The sequence below is a fragment of the Ceratosolen solmsi genome, unplaced genomic scaffold, assembly GCF_000503995.2.
Source record: "Ceratosolen solmsi marchali unplaced genomic scaffold, CerSol_1.0 scaffold29, whole genome shotgun sequence".
Taxonomy (NCBI): Eukaryota; Metazoa; Arthropoda; class Insecta; order Hymenoptera; family Agaonidae; genus Ceratosolen; species Ceratosolen solmsi.
Window position 1 is genome coordinate 10496723 of NW_011948417.1, and position 23730 is coordinate 10520452.

The window sequence follows — 23730 nt, forward strand, 5'->3', positions numbered from 1 at the left end:
TCTGATCCCAGACAATGTATAAATAAATTTATAATCATTTTTTTGAAAAATATAATATTTGAATACTTACTTTTTAATTAGCAAAATAAGCGATAAAAAAAAGAATCGAAGAATAGTTTACTTACTTTAGGTCTCCTCCATTGAAATTGAAAGGGCGGTGTCTGGTGATAGAAAACAGAAGTTTGGGTCGCAGGAAATTCCGGATCTTCCCAAAGTTCACCTCGTTTTAAGCACGAACGCTTGATTCGCTCGTACTCACTCATTACGTCCTGAAAATAAAATAAATAAAGCATGTAACATTGAACTTACAAGACGGTATTTATATAATTTCTTAATATTTCTTAATCGATATTTTATTTAATTAAATTTAATAAGAAATGTCCGAATAACTCTTAATTTTAGTTCTAAAATATTAATTTATTCATTATATTTATTAATATTGAATTTCTATATATTGAAAAAAAACTAAAAATATAAACTATAATTAATAGTTTTATATTAGTCATCTGATTACTAATATAATCGGTCGTTATACGGTCGTTGTACAAAATATTGTATAACATATTAATAATAACACGTAATAAATAATAAATATATATTTATTTAAAGGTATTAAGTGTAATAATTGAACTTAAATTTTTAAATATTAATAAAATAATTTTTATATTATTTATGTCATAACATTTATTTCATGTTAAGCATATAATGTTTTCCATGTTAAACATTAATTTTTTGCAAATGATTACTTATTTTTCTTATTATTAATTATTATTGATTATATTTTTATAATATTCATTCTTTATTTATAGCTCTAAAACTAAAACAAATTTTTATAAAATTGACTACTGATTTAACAAAATTTTACCCAAATATCATAATTAACTTTTAAACTATTTAGCTTTTGATTTTATGTAGAATAAGATAATTAATAAAACACTATAAAAAATAAATAAAAAAAACTGTCATTTAATACTATTAAAGCTCAATAGGTCATAAAAAGGATTTCATTAAATATTTTTGAGTATATTACATTGTATATAAATAAAAAATATTAAAATTCTGTAAATAGCTCATAAACTAAAAGTATTCAAATTGAATATTAAATGTAAAAACTAATTTGTGAAAGTAAATTTCAGATAAATTTATTTATTTTATAAGACTTTCAAAATATCAGATTTATCAAGATAAGAATTAATGATATGTATTGATTAATTATGTTAAACCTTTTTCAAGAAGAAATAGTATTATTGGATTATAATTAAAAGTTTGCAGGATGCATAATCAATGAATAAAGAAATATTTAACTTTATACTCGCCTAAAATGGATACTATGTATTTATATATTATGGAATTATATATTATATAAGAATATTCTTTATGTAATTTAACTACGAAACACTCATGTAATGCACCGCACTAAAATTTTTTTGTTGCAATCATCTTTTTACAAAACTTGGTGAAAGTGAATAACGATATTTGTTTTCGTTATTAAATTAATAATAATATACAGAAAAAACTAAGTCATTTAAGCATTAGTGTGAGGATTTGACATTACGTAAGTAAAGAAATGGTATTCTACCATGTAATATGCTCACAATAAGGTCGGCGTAGTTTCGTGCGCATGCTGCTTATTCATAGTCCAGATTTAAGAATATTTTAAATGACTTTATTATATTCAGATAAACACTTGTAATTTTATGTAAGTTTTCAGTGTATTAATAAAAGTACCAGAATATGTTTATATAATTATTTACAATCACGACAAGTCTTCACTATGAAGAAATATATATTATATAATACGTTTGAAATATTTGTAATCGTGAAATGTAAATACGTAAAAACTAAATTGAATATTTAAATTCTTTAAGTTCTTTTTCAGCTTGATCATTTTCAAACACACACATATTGGAAAAATCTTGTAAATATACTTTTTCTTTAGTTTAATATAATCGATTAAAAAATACATGTTTTTAGAATGTCTTAAAGCTAAAACAAAATTTCATTCTGATAAAAGACTTTTACATAAGAATACTTTTTTGTAAACAAATCTCTTGATGTAAATAAATTGTAATTATTTTATAGATTAATTATTTTGATAATTTCATATTTTACAAAAAATTATGTAAATATAAAAATTCATGTTTAATTATTTAAAATTTTTAAATGTTATTTTTCCTTTAAACAAAATATCTTATATATTTGTAATTCTTTATTTTTATAATCTTTAAGTAAAAATATATTTAGAATAAATGAGCTGACCTTATTAAGGTATTTATACAAAAATTAATAGATATGAAAATGTTTTATAAAAATTTTTTACAAAAATATAATTCATAAAATATACCAAAATATATAAAATATTCATGATTATCGATAAAGCAATTATAGTAATAAAATTTCTAATTATATCTAGAAGCGCAATAACTGGAAACGTATAAAATAGTGTTGTATTTAAAGTAAACCTAGATTAACAATAAGTATGCCTTATAGTAAGCGAATTATGTTCTGATTATACAAAGAATTTTCACAAATCACTGCTATAGCTACTAGTTATATACTCATTAATGTGCAAAAATGTATACAGTGGGCGACTAACAAGAAAATACCTAACATATAAAGTCGAAAAGCAGCCCTAGCAATCTGCCTAGCATCCACTTTTAACCCGAAGGTCTGTTTCTCAATCAGCAGTGGTTGGACACTGGTCGAACTAGTTTTACGCTTGACTTGCTGGGATGATGACCTTGAAGAGGAAGCAGTGTAGGCATTGACTTAAAAACAGTCGGTTCTCGTCGTTTTGCCGTTCTTGTCTGATTGCTTCCTAACAAGTTGACATTCGATACTACTATTGAAATATCAATACTTGGATAAATTACTGTAAACTTATTATATTTGTTTAGTTCTTAGAGAATTTAGGAAATATTTTCAAGCAATTGCTCTTCAAAACAAAAAGTAATATGTTCGAAATAATTTTTGTTGCTCCCCCTAGTTTTGTTCATCTTAATACCAAAATTCGCTATAAAAAATCTAATCAATTGAAAATATTCGTTATAAATTTTCAAAAAACGAAATTGATTAATTATCAATATATGATTAAAGGTTTAAAAATTATTATAGATACTAAGTATTTCAAATTTCTTTTAATTTAATCTTTTTATTATATTTATGTGTATATATATTATATATGTACAAACCTTTTAATGTAATTATAACAAATAAAGATTAATTAAATGTTTTTCATAATATTTAAAAAATCTAAACAATCTACTATTTTAAAAAGAAAAAAGTGTTTCTAAATGCTTTTAAGATCTAATGCTTCTAAGTGCTTTTTGTTGTAAAATAATACTTTTTAATATTAAAACGAATAGAATACCAATTGAATTATGAATAAAAAACACTTTTAACTTATGTTCTTACGTTATATGATAGCAATCGATATTATGCAATTTTTTTATTTTCAATTTAATTATTTTTACAATATGAAGAACTTGTTAACGTAGATTAATCTAGTAAAAAATATCCTTTTAATGTTAATTATATAGTCTTATATAAAATGTTTTCGAATTATTTATATACGAAAAATATTTATATTACTCAATTGGCTCAATTGGTACGTATATGATATTTTAAATAAATATTATGTTCATAATAATTTTACATATTTAATGTGATTTTATAACCCAATATACTACAACACAAATAATACCAAAATACTTATTTAATTAATAAATAATATTTAAAATAAACAACTATACGATCCAAGCTTATAAGGCTCGATGGTATTTTATGTAGTTCTTGTGAAATAAAGTAAGAAAAATAATAAAAACAGAAACTGAAATTGAAGAAATTATGCAATTCATTTATTTGTTAATGAAGCAGATTATTCATAAGTAAAGAAACAAAATAAAGACAAAGTACTTTTTAGAATTCATTGAGTTTTTGCTTTATTTAAAATTTATCGATGCAAAGCTGATTTTCCAGATTGTATTTTATCTAAATCGCACTTTTTATGCAGTCTCAAACATACATTTGATGTTTAATTTTTTACGAATAATTTAAACCTTTAAATTATAATTAATTAAATATTTCAATTTGAATAATATTTTACTATTATATCAATACATTGTTCATTTTGATAAGTGAGTATTTACTCAAAAATAAAATATGTTTGAAATACTTATTCTTAGGAAAATATATCTCAATTTTAATGAATGTATATTCCCTTTTAATTCATTTTAATAAAATATTATACTATAAATGTCGTAATAAAGATAATTTTCATTGTTCAAATAACTACTGCCATGCACATTCAATTATTATTTGAATTAAGAAGAAATTTACTTTATTGATTAAAGTTTATTTTTTGTGCAGTCTATTTCATTTCTCAATTTTTCAATTTTCAATTCAACATTTCATGGTATCGAACATTCGGATAAAGTCAGGCATTAATTTTTATTACTTTCCATTCTAAAAGTACTTTCTCTTTCGAAACGCAGTTGATTATTTAGCATTCATACGCTTTCTGTGTTCGTCTCTGATTTTACAAGAAATTTTCAGTGCGAACTGCCCAAATATTTTTCTTATTGATAGCTGTACTTTCAAAAATTTCATCAAAATAAACCAAAGACATTTATTTAATGTGAAAATGGTTTTTTTTTAGTAATACCGAAAATTAAATTTACTTCAATTTTGAATGTTTAATAACACTTTTAATATTTGTAAATATATACAAAATTAAAAAAAAAAAATCATTAATCGTAACAATATAAACTAGATAATTAATGATCAGAGAAATAATAAAACAATAAAATTTATTATAGTCTACGTACAATATTGAAAGAGTTATTTTCACCAACAAAAATATTCATTTTAAAAATGAAATAAAAAATAAAGTTTTTATACAAATATTAAATTTATTTATAATAGTAGTAGCTCATATAATTATTAAATTTGTATTTAATTGATATGTTTTTATTTAAATTTTAATATTAATAATTTTACCGTGCATAAAAAATCTGTTGATATACTCTCTATAGCACTATCAACTTCATCGTAGAATTAGAATAAAAAATTAGTATAATTCAGCTATGACAAATGCTATATTTTAATGACTTTTTAAATTAGATTCAATGAATTGATCAACGATTGTATTAATAATTCTTTAAGATTGCTTTAAATTCTATTTTATTCTAATTTTAAACTGTATGTACTGTACTTATTTTATTGCGTCAAAATACCATTATAATTGTTATTATATGTATATTGAAAAATATTGAATACATTGAAAAGTGTTATTTATTATCTTATTCGCTTGATTTTCTAATATTTATAACAATATAATAACATAAATATTAAATTGAACAAATTTTGTTGAATTTCGTAACGCATGTTAAATTTTATTTCATTCACTTCTTGCCACCAAACTAGAATTAAAAATACTTTCTTCTCAGATTTTTTATATAATGCTTTTAAATACAACTATTTAATATAAAATTATATGTATGTTACATCATGAAAATGCTTCAAAATTTTACTTTTTTCCTTCTATTTTCTCTTAATTACGTCTGTATGAATTCATTCGTACGAGACAAATGATTTTGGCTAATAACTAAATAGAACATACCATAAACATCGATATATTATCTGTGATTTTAGAACTAGCCAATGTACCTAGTAGAAAACGAAGAAATCAATATGTTTTAATATAATAATCCTCTCCACAAAACGTAGTTTTTAAAGAAAAAAGTAGAAGAGTGAAAAAATGTACATTGTGCGTACATTCTCTCTTTGGTATAACATCATTTCCCACAAAAAATGTGAAGATAAAGACAAATATTAATTTTAAAATAATTATAACCCATCATTACTGTATCCAAATGAGATAATTTATTCTTATTAAAAAAAATCACGCTTATGGTTGATTAATAATATTTAAATTTTCTATTTTTTTATAGCGAGAAAACAACGTTAACAAAGCAAAATATTTTATCCAGTATACCGAAAATTCTTCCCCTGAATAAATTATCGGTTTCGTGTTCTGTACAGATTATCAAGAAATACAAGAAATGCATTACTAAAGCCAGATGCAGAGACCATGCCTGCTGTGGTGTAAACAATATAAGAACAAATAATACAGAAAATAAAAAATGTAAGTGGTGAAAAAAAGACAGCGGATGATATAAATCATTTGCTTGTGCTCATTACACACGGTGCAGCAATTATTTGATTTTTATTAAATGAATCTATTAAAACCTAAAAAGAATATTATTACAAATAGTTGTCAAACTGTAAAATTTCTACATATGGATAATAAGTTATATAAATTTTGAATTTAATACAATACGAATAATTTTTCGAAAGATTTCTAAGTAAACTATTAATTATTATAGTTATTAAATCGTTGTTTTTTTTTATAAATATGAAAAATTAAATTTCAGATCGAATAAATATTACAAAGGAAAATGAAAATGATCGAAAAGTGGTATGTCTTTAAGATATATTTAAAAGTTCATTGATTTCGTTAAATATAATATATGGCGGTATCTCCATTTATTTTGAAATTTCTAATTATATTCATTTCTGGAATCTCCGTGTGTTACGATTTCAAATTATTAGTAAGTTCAAAACAACAATTAAATAGTACTTACAAAATACTCAGCATCGCTTTTTTTAATACATTTTATTTTTACTCTCGTTTTATTTTCACTTAAGATGCACCTTTCGAATATACTTATTTTCATATAAATTTCTTGCTTAAAATTAATAAAATGATAAATCTATATTGAATTGATACATATGGCATAAATTTTTCTTTTATTTTACTCTTCATCTATATTTTTTATTGTACAAAATTCAAGTGTTTAATGCAAAATTATATTAGAAAATATATAAAAAATATATTTTGCATATATTTTTTTATACCAGACGAGCAATGTTATATATGCTATGCTATATAAATGTTTTTAATTTATATAGTTTGATATGAGAAAGAGAAATATTAGTTATTCTTTTATTTTATACAATTCTAAAATAATTTGTATTATTTTAGTATTTATTTATAATAAAATATTGATTGATTTTTATAATACTTTCCTTCTAATATATTTTATTTTATCTAATTTTATAAAATATCTCATTTGAAAAAGAGAAAATATATAATGTAGAACAATGTAAACTATAATGTAAAATTTTTAATGAATTTTGAAAGCAAAAAACTTAACAATTATAACTAAAAATGTGGGAAACTAAAAAAATTATATCTTATATCATTAAGAAAAATGACATTTTAAATTGTTGTAATTATTGTTAAAAAAGCTTTTATATAAATATAATCGATATAAAATTCCATAAAATATAATATATGTAAATTAAAATATAATCCATATTTCAAGATTAATTATTTAAAATAAAATTTTCTCAAAATATTTAATATTTTTATCAATATCAAATAAAATTTATGTAGAAAAATAAGAAGCAAGAATTCTAATAAATCAACAATAAATATTAAATGTTTATATTTACTGTCTCATTTTTATATTTTTGCTTATTTTTATATACATTCCCACGACTTACATTTTAGAAATTTTAAAAATGTCTATGCATTCAAATAAAATACATTCAAATTTAGAGTTATGCAAAGATAATTTCATAGTTATTAAAATAAAACTTGAAAAATCTTGAAAAATATAAAGTTTTCAAAATAAAATTTATTAATATAACAATATTACAACTACATAAAAAGAATATATATCACGTCAACTATTGGAATTTTGTATCAATTTAAATATTCTACGTAAAATTAGCTGGCTGAGGCTATGGTTCAGTTTTTGTAGAACAACGGTATGGAATGATTCACTTGCACATCACAAACATACAACTTTCTATAAAATACAAGTCTATTTTACGAATGCTTGCACTGCAGTTTTTATCTATCTTGTGAGTCAGATAACTTTCCTCCTTTGTCTATCATTCTATAATAGCATGCACGACTAAATTCCGAATATATGGAAACCAGAACGCAAATAAAAGTAGAATAAGAATGATTTTAGATTGCTTATATTATTATATATCTAACATTATGTAGGTATTTTATTACACACACACACACACACACACACATATATATATATATATATATATATATGGAAATTCTAGGAATGCGCTATTCAACTTTTAAATACAATTTATATATACTATAGTTAATTTGCTAATGAAAAATGAGAAAAAAGTTTTTTTTACATTTTTTAGAAATTTTTTAATACAATTTTTTTGCTTTATAAATTTATATATATGAGATATATAATATAGAAATAATTCAATCATTGTCAAACAAAATTCTTGCACTTCAGTAATTACGAGCTCATTTACATAGTCAATGTAATATATGTCATGATTTATCAAAAATTATACTAATTGGTACAAATTAATTAGTTATATAAATTTATATTCTAGAAAAAAGCATATTGTCAAAGAACTTTTTAAAAAGAAATATACGAAAATACAAATTCGGTCAAAACTATTTAGAATTATATAAATTGATATATCATAATATGAAAAATCTTTAAAATAGATTTTTTTACATTCTATAACACATTGTAAATAATTATTTAACATTAATTTAATAAATTAAAAATTTACTTCGGAACTGATTTTATGTGTATATTTAATTAATAAATTATACTCATAAATCATAACACAATCAAATTAGATTATTTTAGTACAAATTTTATATTTTATTACTTATGGTTTAATAATATTATTTTATAATATCTGAAATTAAATTCTTAATTAAATTTTCATTAATATTAAAATTCTGTTTTTTACATCCAAATAAATATTTACTTTAAAAAGTAATTCAATTATTCGAACTTAAATCTGTTTGGGGCTTTATGAATTACAACATTAATACAATTAGCTAAATACTCATGAATTAAGTAGTACTGTTACATTCTATTTACAGGATTATTTAAAAGACTGTTACATAATGATCAGTGATGAAATGATGTATAGGAAAAAATATTGAAAGATTAATTAAGCAATTACATTTTTTAATATATAATAATAATGTTAGTTTATTATTAGAATGAAATAATGTTCAAAGCATTAATTTAGTTTGTTTATATAATTAATTTATATAATTTATATATATTTCCATACTATATCGTATTTACAATTAATATATAAGTAATTAATACATACCACTAAATTACAACCTTTGTAGCTAATAATATCATATAGTTAAATATAGCTTAATTTATTGCTTCCCATCACAATTTAAATATTTAAATTTTTTTAATTTAAGTATTATGCTCAATCGTTCAGATGAATTTCCCATTGATGTATTATTTTTACTAAATAAAAATTATAGCTTTATAAACCTTTAAACCTTAGAAAAAAAGTATAAAATTCGAAAATTTAAAAAAAATTTTAACATAAATTAATTTGCATATAAACATATACCACTTGTCGGTTTTCATCTTTATGATGCCAGCAATCTTTTATATCGGTCCAGACAGTTCTATATTTCGAGGTTGCGATGAATCGAACTTTCCAACGAGGAATAATCACCATCAGTAATATTTGTAATCAAGCCATCTATGGATCCTCTGTTTCCTTATTTGATATAAACATCGACTATATCATACTTTCTAACGTTTTTTTTTTGTAGAATTCACATTGTGACATATTTTAGCCTTCCACAAAACTACATAATATATAATAATGCAACGTCTTCATTGATAAGATTTTTTAAGGAAAATATAATAAAAAATTGTTCGAGCTATGTGAACGCGTACATGTTCTGTTCAACAGATTACAGTTCCGATTACAGAAAACTGAAAATTTCATGAGGCTAATGATAAATACTTTTAGAGAACAAATAAAATAGTTCTATTATATTTATTTGCAAACAAGAAGCATCAAATATATGAAAAATTAACATTAATCTTGAAAAATGTATTATCTAACACACATGACTTGTGTATCAAACATTTTTTTAGGGCTTATATTTATAGGTTGTGAGAGCACGAAATAAAATAAGGGATAATTGTTTAGAATTAATGATAACAATAATAATTGGCTATAAACGACATATTTTCATTGTTAATATTATTCTGTTTGTTAAATATTTGGTTGAAGATGAATTGAATACATTGAGAATTACATAAATATTAAATTACATAAATATTAACATAAATATTACATAAATACAAATTTTGTTTTTAAAATGTTTAAAGTATCTTATTTGTTTGCTCAATAAAAGAAATTTATTAATTTTAAATTAGTATTTATAATTTTTATTTAATTAAATCAATATTCAAGTTTATTTTTTCATATATTCTTTTATTAACCTAGTTATGAAAGAATTTGCAAAACATCTTTTAGCATACAAAAAGTATTAACAAAACATTGAGAAAATGTTTCAAATAATATATTACAATTGTTTAATGAAATAATATTCTGTTACTACTTCTGGAATATTTATATTTCAAAATTTACAGAAATTATTTTAATAGATTTATCAATAATAATTATTATGTTTTTATAAAATATAAAACTAATAATTTTAAATTATATTTAGAATATAGTAAATAAAACCAACTGCTAAATATAATATAAAGTATTTATTTTTTAATTTATTTTTGTAACTAAATTTAAAAAGAAAATAATAAAGTAATAAGTTTTAAAGGAAAATGGTAAATGTTATAATGAAGCAATTGCTATTGTTTGAAATTTGAAATATCTCATTAAATTCACATATACATGTTTTCAGAAGTAATTGTAAATTTTTCATTTAATAAAAATCATAATAAATTTAATTCATTAAAAATTAACTGATGTTTTTTTTAATTAATTGAATATAAGTAATATATAATATTTTTCAATATACTGACATTAAACAGTTGTTGAAAATAATGAATTGAATAAAATGTAATTGTGCAGAATCAATTACGTATATGTATTAACGATTAATAAGAAATTGAAAAGATAAAAGATAAATATATAATTGAAAAAAAAAATTGAAAAGCTAAAAGATAAATATATCATTCACAAACATATCACTACAAATATATAACTATTAATGAAACTTATAAATACATCTTAAAAAAACAAAAGGAACAAAAACAGAAACTCCTTGTAAGTAGATTTACATATAACTGTTTTCACTTACTCTTTAAAATTATGATTTAGCACAATATAATTATGAGCAATTATAAGCATTTGTACAAATTAAATACATATATTTTGGTGAGAACTAACATATAAAGGGAGGAAATCATTAAATACCACTGTGATTTCATAAATCTGATTATACAAAACCATAAATTTCATCTGATTAATTATACTTTTTAACTAAAATACTTTTGAAGAGAAAAAAAAGGTTATATTATACTCATTTGGTAATAATAAAGGATCAAATATTTAAAAAATTGATATTAATCATGACAAATGTATTATTTAAGATAAAGAAAGTACGATAATTTTTAAATATTGAAAACATTAACTTATACAAATCTTTTTGTAATATTAAATTGTATATACACCTGATACATACATGTAAATGTTATTTATTCCTAAAAGTTTTTTTATAATCTGGTAAATGTTTGATATGACATTTTTTATTTTAATCAAAATTTTGTATATAACTTATATTTATTGGTAATATAATAATTTATACAGTTATGGACAATTATTATATTAAATGTAAAATATCTAATTTATTATATTGAAAGTTCTATATTAATTTATAAGTTCTATATAGTAATTTAATAGTTTTATATAATATTCTCTTATATTAACTGTCTTGTATATTTATTTATTATAATAACTCAAATATATAAAATTAAATTAAAATCCTCAACCATAAAATAACCGACAATTAAAAGTTCTTATTACTTTGTAGTTATTTAAACACATTAAACGTGTTTAATTCTTATAATTTTAGTTAAATAATAATAAACTAGTTATTCTAAAACCAAAAAAAAAGTGGTATAATGAACACCAAATCTCATGTTTACATTTAAATAGTTTTTCAACAATCAATTCCATTAGTATGTTCGTGAATTAAATACATTACATTAAATTCAGTCAATCTCTTTTCTATTAAATACAGTACTAATACATAAGCTTCATCAAATAAAAATATCAATCATATATACTTAATGCATATTGTTCAAATTGTAAAGATATTAATTATGAATAAGTACTGGGATAAAGAATTAAATTAATCAAACTAAAGTGTCTTATAACCTGTATGCATAATTACATGTTTTTTTTCATAAATATGAGCACACGGTATATTGAGAGAATCAGATGAGAGAAAATATTTAAATAAAATTTTTTAAAAGATTTGGTCCAATTTCTCTTAAGTGATTTTGTAAACAAATTATATTTCTTTATATCATTTCATATTTTCTTCGTTAAAGATGCATTTAATATAATTTTAAATGCCGCATGCTATTAACATTAATAATTATATACTGGGGTCTAAATCATTAATGGTTTAAAGGTGAACTTATTTATAATGGAGTTTCTATATTTGTGAAGTAGCCTCCCCTCCCAAAATTGCTGTTTCTGGAGTTGATACAATCAATCCGAATTCGCACAATTCCATTTCCGTAATAGACTTTTGAGTGATAACGTTTATCGATATGATAAAAAAAGCTCACGTTAACCATTCGTGGTGATATAGGTGCGACACACCGGTTACGTCAGACTTCTGATCTCTGCAGTCTTTCTCTACGTTTAATGACCAAAAATTCTTCAAATGGAGTTCGTTTTCCTTATATGCGGGCACTCATGCTCTTCAAAGATTATTCACACGCGTTACGTGGTATTATAAAAAATGTGCAAAATAGAAGCGAAGAACTGTACGCAAAAATAAATTTAGTTATCACACATTCGAATGCTCGAAGATCAACTGACAGCCGTCGCAGTGCTCGGAGAACGCCATCAGCAAGGAGTGCAAACTATGGACTACAAAATTACCGCCTCATTCTCTCTCCTTTCCTCTAGTGCCTCTAGAGCTCAATTCACCTGTATAACGGCGCCTCTCTTGCTTGCGTTAAATGTATGCTATGTCTCTTCGTAAAATATCTCTTCGTACAAAAATTTACTTGAATTTTTGTTTTGTTTATGTTTTAACATTATAAGAATTGCCTTTACAACTTATTAGCAAGGACTAGGGATCTGAAACAATAAAAAATATCTTTTAACCATCTACTAAAGTTTTTTGTTTTGGAATTTCTGTACTATTACTATTGACGTAATGTATATTATTTATAATAAATTAATAATAATTTGTCTAAAGATACCCTTTCATATTTGTTTTATTAAAAAATTGTATCTTGTGATAAATTTTTTTATCTTATAAGTATATTACTATATATTTATTTTATTTTTTTTTTGTATAATTAAATTTTATGATACAATTTGTGGTAGTATAGATTTCTACATCTATTCATTAGGATAAAATGTAAATGAAATTGTTAATTTTTTATTAAAATTTAGTCTCATGAATTTTTTTAATTAATATAACATATTAATTAAAATTATATAGTTGTATTTAAATTAAATTTGTATAGATATATTTAATTTAAGGTTATTTATTTATTTTTAATTACAATTTTAATTTTACCTAAAATTTTATCAAATTAGCATTAATTGATTTAATATACTATTTAAAAATTGGTAAAATTAAATCAATCTATAAACTTTAAGTATACATTACTTCTTTCTTTATCAAAAATCATCTGATTTTAACAATATTAATTTATTATCTTTAAGTAAATTGAGAAAGGTTTTTAATGAACTATGGATATTCAAATTCTTCACATAAATTTTAGTTTTACAAATATAAAATAAAAAAAAATATTTAAAATTTAATATGATTCTAAAATCTTAAAATGGTAATTCTATTAATAAATTTTCATAAATTTATTATTTATTAAATAATAAAAATAAATCATTGAAATTATTATAACAAAAATGGAGTTTTATTGAACCTTGTAATTTTTTTTTAATAAATTAATAGATAATATTTTAAACAGTTATATAAAATGAAAATGTGTTCTAGATTCCGAGAATCTCTCGATTCTTATCGATTCTTGGTAAACCCCAACCGTTATCATTTCTGGGAAATCCCCAACCATTATATTTTCTGGGAAACCCCCAAGTCTCATTGGACATTCGGAAAAGGCCGTTACATACAAAAAAGTACACAATCGCATCTATTGTTTCTAACACCATAATCGCATCCATTGTTGTCAGCACTTACTAGGCTGTCCCGTGCATATTTAAAGCAAACAGACCACGACACATCCGCTATTCAACCATGAACTAGTCACTCAGGAGATATTCACTCAGTCACGCTCTCTCAGTGAAGCCATTAAACAAGAAACACACGCCAATTCTCCAGTGCACAACAGTTAACAAACAGTCAAGGATGCCGACTGCATAACAAGAAAATATTCAACTATAAGAAGCATAGTCATCTATCACGATCAATAATCAGTTTATCACGAAGCTATACCAGTAGTCTCTATCGAGGGTAACTATTGTATAATTAAGCCATACTCACTCCAATTGAGTATGCACAACTCTTTGCTAATCCTTACAACATTAGCAAAGGTTTTTATTACATACATAAGCCATACTCCTTTTCAAGGAGTCTGCATAATCCATTGCTGAACCTTTCATCGCCATTAACTACACAACTACATCGTTGTGACAGAACATAGTTCACATTCTCCAATGAGAAGTGAATTCAGATTTAACAATTATGTAATTGTCAATAAACCATAATAAGCGATATTTAACGAAGTCTGCACACACTGTATATCTCTACAGCTCTGCCACTTAAGTCCTTACCTAAGCATCCGCTGAGGCGAGCGACAAATTAAATTGAACTATCGAATATTGTTACCATTACCAGTGCCCTGCACACGTGCAACTTCAAACATTTAGCACTACATTTGCATCACTGCATACTAGGCGACACGTGGTACTACACTAAGGAGTAACCGGAGATTTACGACCTCCTATATCTCTGTAGTACAAGCCAATCAACATGGTGACTAGAGAAGAGATCGCATCAAAGATCACTAAGGCTCCTAAAAAAACATCAAAGGAAGGCACACTTCATGGTGCCTCACCAATACAATTACCTACTAAACTTGAACTAAAGGCAAAAACTCAGTGGGGTCGTATCGAAATAATGAAGAAACTTGCTAGACATCCCCCCCCCCGCATCAATCCCAATTAAAGGGGACACAGCTGCATTAGAGAAACTCGTCAACAACAGCGATGAGGCGACAAAACAGTTATTAGCATTGGTAATCATAGAAGATTTGTGAAATTGCATAATAGTATATCAGATCCCTCAAAAACTCGAAGACCATACCACGAGGGAATTATGCTGACCGATGGGAACAATGCTCAGTCAACTCACTCACTCATAAGAAACAGTTCAAATGTGTGCGAATGCTGCACCAAGATAAATTCGATTCTTACATGTCCAAAATTTTGAGACCTGACAGCAGTGGAGAGACTGAATTTAACAATATAACGCGAACTCTGTCTCAACTACCTAAGACATGATAATGTCAGCTCTCGTAGAACTCCTACAAAATGCAAGAGATACTCCAAAGCCAGCAGTACAAACCCTTCATCCAGATGAGATGATGGTTCAATCGTCGAAATGCCAGTTCATACCACCACATCATTACTAGCCATGGTCAAAAACTACCACAGTACAAGCTCGTCGTCTTATTGACACAAGTTCACATTCTTAAGACTGTATAAACTATTCATGATGGCATATGAGGATCTTAATTACATAACGAAGGCTTCTTCAGTGTCCAATCATCAAATTCAATGATATCTGCCTCATCACAGTGTGCTCAAACCAAGACCACAACATCAACATCAGGTCTTTTAATCAGCGAAATTATGCACATTGGACTCAATTGAATCCAGAAATATCAGGCGTCTTAATTTGGGTCAGAAGATAACGATTTTTATTTGCCAGCGATATCACAAAAATGTATAAACAGGTACACATTCACAAACATGAATCAGAGACTCCTGCGGATAGACGAACAACAGGCAGAAGTGCCTTATCAATTAGTATTAACAATTAAAAACGGCATCAATTAGTAACGACGTATCAATTAACTACGGAACAAAGGCTATACCATTTTTGGCAATCAGAACATTGCTCCATTTGGTAGGATGTGGGAAGTACCTGCCATCATTCATGGAAAATATGTCGATGATCTTTTCTGAAGTTCAGGCACTTTAAAACAATTAATTAAAGTCGCACTCTGGTTTTCCGTTGGCAAAATGGTATGCAACTCACCAAAATGTTATCACCACAATCAACGCGGATCATAATCTCACTGCCTCAATAACGTTTAACGATTGCTCTATTAAAATGCTTGGATTACGGTGGTCTCCGCAACAAGATACTTTTATATTCGCGACAGGAAAGATATTGGTGCAAGATGATAATATTACGAAACGCCTCATTTTATCTGAATCAGATATTTAATCCATTAGGTTTTGCTTCACCTGTTGTATTCAAGGCAAAAATCATCATGCAGGAGCTGTGGTTATACAAGCTTAAATGGAACGAGATACTGTCCTCCCAATTGTCGTCACAATGGTTGATCATTTGAAAAGATCTTGCCAACCTGATCAAAATTACAATACCACGTTGGCTCAATATAAGAAGAGCTTCACATTTAGAGCTGCATGGGTTTTCTGATGCATCTCAATTAACAATCTGGTTAGTCATATACTTATCCGTGCATGATTCAAATAGTATTCAGACTCCATTGGTGTGTTCCAAAACTAAAGTGTCTATCCATCTTTGAACAGATTCACGGGTAACAGTTACATAGATAAAATCCCATCCATCAAGGTGAAAATAAATTGTAAGAAACAGAGTTTCCATCATTCAGAATCTTACTCCAAACGCTCACTGAAGATATGTTCCTGGAACATCGAATCCAGCAGATTGCCTCACGAGGTATCAATGCATCACAACTTCAAGAACATCCATTGTGGTGGACCGCACCACCATGGATAAAATCGCTTGAATCATGGCCATCACAGCTAATGTTGAACGACAAACAATGTGAACAACATATCCCGACATATCATTATTAGGCACAGAACCCAAAACACAATATCACTTGGATATCATATACAGATATTCATCGCTTAACAAATTGCTGAGAATGACTCCCCTCTGTCTCATATTCATCGCACTGCTAAGGAGAAATCATGAGATGGCGCCTACTTTCTAGATACCAAGGGAACCTTAGAAAAAGGCAACTCACTTTACTCATACTTTACAACGACATACTTTACTTACGAATTAAAGGTCCTTAACTTCAAGGCTCACTTACCAAGGACCTCATGCATTCAGTCGATTAACAGCGCATGTCGACAATCAAGGAATAATTAGGGTCGGTGGAAGATTCGACAGAGCTGCACTCACGCAAGACAACAAGCACCCGGATATTATCCCACGACAATCACACTTCTCAGCTCTAGTTATCGCTCATGCTCATGAACGAACCCTCCACGGAGGCACGCAACTCACATTAGCGTACACTCGCAAACAATATTGAATCGTTGGTGGGACATTCCCTGTAAAAACACACATCTCGCGGTGCATTATGTGTGCTCGACAAAGGGGAATCCGTGCTCATCAACTGATGGGCCAACTGCCTGTCTCTAGAGTGACGCCATCACGACCGTTCACTCAGGCAAGAGTTGACTATGCCAGTCCCTTAACCATAAAAACCGGGAAGGGCCGACGAGCAAAAGCTCACAACTTTTTGTGTATTTTGCCACATTAACGGTACACCTCGAGTCAGTCTCTGACTATATAACCAATGGTTTCATTGCTAACATATTCTACTCAGACTGTGGTACAACTTTTATCGGGTCTAATGCCGCGATCAAAAGACTGTACGTTCAAGGCACCCTCGAACATCAATAGATACTAAATATACTTTTCCAAGACAACACTCAATGCGAATTCAACCTACCCGCCACGCCACACATGCGATGCAAGTGAGAACCTGTGGTAAAATCTATAAAATACCACCTGAAACGTATTATCGGAGAGACCTTGTTCACCCTTGAAGAGCTTACCAACTTGCTTGCTCAGATCAAAGCAATTCTCAACTCAAGGCCTTTAGAGCCAATGAGTGACGACCCCAAAGATATACATATGTATAATATAATATTTTAAAGTGAAATTTCTTACACTTTTTTTATGTTCAACTTGAAAACAAGATTTAAAATTTTCTGACTAGTGCCGATTGATGTATCTGTTATTCTAATGTTAGTTAATTCACCTTTTTTAATAATCAAGAACATATAAAAAATTGAAATTAAAAAATGTTCTTATTTATATCTAAAGTTAATTTAAAATAATTGAACTTATTTCTAATATGTTATTTTTACATTTTAAGTCTTTAAAACAATCTTACCTTTTAAAATATTTAACGTTTATAACGTCTTGTAAACCGTATTCCCTATTTTTTTTAATATACTAATTTTACTAGTATTTTACAGTACTATTATTTAATATTTTTTTTATTTGATCAGTATCATGAAAAATGAAATTATATTAAATTTTTACTATTTTAAAATTATTATTAGAATAAGAATCATATGAACAATATTGGTATAAAATTTAAATTGTTATATATTTGTATAATATGTCATATAGAATTTTTAATATTTATATTTTTACAATTTTGTTTTGAATATTTTTAATTTTATATTTTCCACAATATAAATAATAGCATGCAATATAAACTATAAATTAAATGTATATAAATTATAATAATTTTCAATCTAAATTAAATAAATGTAATATCGAATAATACTTAATTGTATATATGATTGTTTGTAAATATGTATTGTAAACTAAACTACATTTTATTTATAAACAATATTAGAAAAATTGTTTTGTAACAAGTGGCCAAAATTTTAATAAGTTTTCATTAGCATACATAGAATTCTATTATAAAATATTTTGTATGTATAGCTAAAATAATAATTTGAATTAGATAAATATAATTTTAACGTGTGTCAAATAAGAATATTTAATTTCATATATTTGAAATAAAAATTTAGGTAAGAAATGAAATTAATGTTATTTATACTTATTTTTACTCATTAAAACTTTATAAATATATTTTTAAAAATTTATTTCATAATATATTTACTTTTATACTTTTCTAAATTACTTTGAAATATATTATACAGAAATTTTTATAATTGATTTGTAGTATTGTTTTAAAATGTTTATTTTTAATTACATAGCAATTAATATTATTAAATACTATATAGTAAAATAAAAATATTTAACAATATACAGCATGTATTCTATTTATTATCTAACAATTTGTCATTGATAATAAATAATTGAATGATATTGCATTGTGATCTACCCATTTTACAAAGTATGGAAAGGATTGACAAATGTATGGTAACATAGCTATACAATTAGTCTCTGTACAATATAAATTCTCAGCTTTGCATCATGCATAAAGACTGTAAGTAGCTTAAAATTGTTTAGTGTCAGTTTCGTAACACTATTTTCATTTTTAAAAGTCATATTTTTTGTAATTAAATGTGAACGACTAATAATTTAATTACCTGATATTTTTTATGAATGTACTGCAATAACATCAAACTATTATTTGCCAAATTAGAACCATTATAAACAAATTATTTTTTGAGTCCTATTAAAAATGCTACATTTAGAAAATCTATACTGTTTTGATAAGATATTTGGAGTAAATATTTATTATCTTTTGCATAAATTTTGTCAAACGATCTAGACGTAAAATAGAACATCATTCCAACAGTCATAATATTTCATTTTTTTCTTTCTTTAAATTTTTTGATGATTGACTAACAATTCCATTAGTAAAAGTTTTGAACTTTGTTGCTTAATCTTATGACAAACATTGTTCAAAAGCCTAATATGCATCAATATATAAAAGTTTGTTAATTTAATGATTTATAATTAATTGACAATAAAATTAATTAATATTTTCAAATGTTTTATTTCATTATGCAATAATTTAAGATTTTATAGTAAATAATAATTTTAATACATTATTTATCTGACAGTTATAACATGAATGTGGTATAGATAAATTTACTTTCATGATATGGAACAAAACACGTTGGGTCAGTAATCAATTAAAAAATTACACGATAAAATTATATGTATTGTATTAACTGTTGCTTATCTACAATTTATATTTCAGTATAAGAGCGGATAATATCAGTTTGTATATCAGAAATAATGTTTGGGACTATATTGTTACATCTTACTTTACAAAACATTTAATTCATTTATGTAAATATAATAAAAATGAATTAATTTTTCTATTACAAGTTATAGGCTTACATTAATTTAATGTTGTTTAATATTATATATAAATTCTTAAATCGGAATTATACATTATATATTATAACTTATGACTATATAATCATATTGTTCAATTGAAGTAAAAGTTTAAGTAATATGAAAAAAATTATACAGCATATGTTTTGCTTAAAATAATAGATTTAAATGATTGAAGGTCTATTTGAAAACTATCTGAATATATAATTTGTAGGTATTTGTAATATAAAATAAGGAAAAAAGATTGTATATTATTATTAAAGTATGACCATATGTTATTGAAAAGTTTAATAAATACTGAAATTCTGTTCTAATGAATAATTTATTATTAAAATCTTATTATATCAAATATAATATTAAAACATTTAAATATATATATTATTATTAAAGAATTTTAAAATAAATTTTCAATTTTTTTGCATTTAAATCTATTTTATTTTTAATACGAATATTTTAATGTTATAATTATTTATCATTAATGTGTAAGGATTGATTTAATAATTTATTATGTTTAAATGGTAACTAATCTAAATACGTTTCACGTTTGTTTCTAGCTATTATTATTAAAAATTATTATCTTTTATTTTTAATTTTTTTATATAAAATTCTGTGCACTATATTATTAGTAACAAATAATTTTATAATCATATTATGGTTAATTCAAATTCTTCATTATAATATTTAAACAATAATGGGTTAGATTTATTAACATTTATTATGTAAAAATTTTTAAGAAGAGCATTAAATAGATACAATCGCTTAATTTATTTGAAAATTAATTTATTACAACTAACGCTATTTACATCAAATATGAAACTTTCAAATCAGATATCCCCAATTATTAAATTAATGATACATTTCAGTCGTTATTATTGTCTACTATTAACTACTACTACGAACTAACAAATATTGCTATTATTTACTACCAATTACTATTACTATATAATAAATATCTATAATTGAACAATGAAAATTAAAAAAGTTACTATTTGGAAGAACTCTACTTTATATTAAAAATATGATTTATCACTAATCATTGGTAACCAGATTAGAATAATTATACTTTAAAGATAAATATTTTTTTATAAATGGAATGTAACAAGATCACATTCCATTTTTACTTTTTAAAGTTTGTTCTTTAGTTCAATTGTTAACTCTTACAACTGATAATGGAATATAGTCACACTGTTCATTAAATTTATTTATTTATAAAAATTATTATTGAACAGTATATATCAATTTCTAATTGTATAGAAAATGTAATTTTTTCTTGCTCTACTACTTGTTTTCACATCTTTTATTCTTTAAACTTCATAAAGCATATAAATTCAAAGTTTCTCTTTTGATTGGTTCCTTCATAATCATATTTCCGTTGTTCAACACATTCCATTGCGTATAACAACGAAACATAATTGTAATCACAAATTGTACAAAATATTCAGAATTATTAAACAAATTTTTAACATTATTTTATAGAAAATTCAATTTTACAACTAAAATTAATTATTGAGGACATTTTACTTATAGATAATGCAACTGAATTAATTAACCAACAAATATTTGTTTCTCTTTACAAAGATTTACATTTATAATATTAAAATGTGATCTCTTAGCATTGTCATCACAAAAAAAGATGACGTGGAACTAGGTTAGATTTAGAAGAATCATGAATTTTTTACTTACACTCGCATTCACATGTAATTCTTTGGTATAAATCTTATTAGATTAACCAATACATTGTAAATATGTTCGAAATCACGGACACACAGAGTAAGTATATCTATATGTAATAAATAGTTAAAAATCCACATTATGTATTAAATAATACAAAATTCATTTATAAATAACTACTGCATATTATCCATTTTTTTTTAAGAAATTGGCGTTGGCCTAGCTGGTTTTGGTATAACATTTTTATTTCTTGGTGTATTACTTTTATTTGACAAAGGACTTCTTGCAATAGGCAATGTAAGTTAATTATATTAATATATATTGTCGATTAAATAATTATTGTGAAAGTATAAAATAAAAAAAATAACATTGAATAAAATTAACTTAATAAGGCGTAATTATTTTTAGATTCTATTTATATCAGGTTTAGGATGCGTTATTGGTCCAAGAAGAACATTTTGTTTTTTTTTTCAAAGGCATAAAATTAAAGGTAGCATATCATTTATAAGCGGCATAATTATTGTATTAATAGGATGGCCAATTGTTGGTATGATTTTTGAAACTTATGGATTCATTTTGCTTTTTAGGTAAGCCTTGTAATCTTTATAATTTTAAAGTATTCTTATTTTATATATTTTTTACTTATATATGTAATATTGAAAAAATTTTTACAAATTAATCAATTTAACAAATACTTGCATGAAATGTAAAAGTATTGATAAATATAAGTGTTAAATATCAATGTTTGTTTTATATTTTTAGTGGATTTCTACCAGTTGCTATCAATTTTATACGAAGAATTCCAGTTCTTGGAACTTTATTGAATATGGCAATTATTAGTCGTATTCTTGATATGCTAGCAGGAGATTCTAATAGAACAAGAGTATGACCTCATTAAAAACTGCTATTCATTCGCTATTTGACTGTATATACAACTCATTAATTAATATTTTTCATTGAATTTTGTCCTTTTCCCAGCTTCATTCCATAAGTAATTTTTTTTACATGTAAATGCTAATTTGATTTATTATATTAATATAAATGTATGAATAAGCAATTATTGTTATCTGTACAGACACAGATTTATAGGTAAATAAGTGTATAAAAATTATTATATATGTACAATACTTCATTTATAAGCGATTGCATTTCCAACATATTAATTAATAGTAGAATAAAAGTGAAATAATATAATTTATAATCAGCCTACAATTATGTTGAATCTTTGTAATTATCAACCATTAGTTATTATCACTGATATCATAAACACGAATATGTAAAAATGAAATGGTTTTCTTATGATTAAAATAAAATTAAATACTAGTGAATTACTATAATTACTATAACTAAGCACTTGAAGGTTTATATGGTTCAAAGTTTAAAGGATAATTCTTAAACTTATTTCTCAAATTAAGTGATCTAGTGCATTTTTATTTAAATTTTGGCGATTATTAATATTGATAGTAAATATAAATATCAAACATTAATTTTCAGTTTATAACTGTTGATATAAAATCCCTCGGATTTTTGTTTTGTTTATAAACAGTAAAATGGATAGGATTGAAAAAAAGTAAAAACAAATTTCGATGTCAACTTTTTGTTTCGATTTTTATTTATCA

General features: G+C 24.3%; 1 protein-coding gene across 1 annotated transcript; it reads left to right on the plus strand.

The window, feature by feature from the left end:
• Window positions 1-21945: 21945 nt before the first annotated feature.
• On the plus strand, window positions 21946-23260 carry LOC105359837 (vesicle transport protein GOT1B). The gene is made up of 4 exons (XM_011496555.1): window positions 21946-22210; window positions 22317-22408; window positions 22520-22698; window positions 22874-23260. Exons 1-4 carry the CDS (start codon window positions 22186-22188, stop codon window positions 22998-23000), a joined length of 423 nt encoding a protein of 140 aa, XP_011494857.1. The 5' UTR covers window positions 21946-22185; the 3' UTR covers window positions 23001-23260.
• Window positions 23261-23730: the final 470 nt, after the last annotated feature.

Coding starts and splice junctions, on each gene's coding strand:
- LOC105359837 (XM_011496555.1), top strand. CDS start 22,186: ATGTTCGAAATCACGGACACACAGA. Junction 22,211..22,316: donor CGAAATCACGGACACACAGA/GTAAGTATATCT, acceptor TTTTTTTTTAAG/AAATTGGCGTTGGCCTAGCT. Junction 22,699..22,873: donor GGATTCATTTTGCTTTTTAG/GTAAGCCTTGTA, acceptor TTATATTTTTAG/TGGATTTCTACCAGTTGCTA.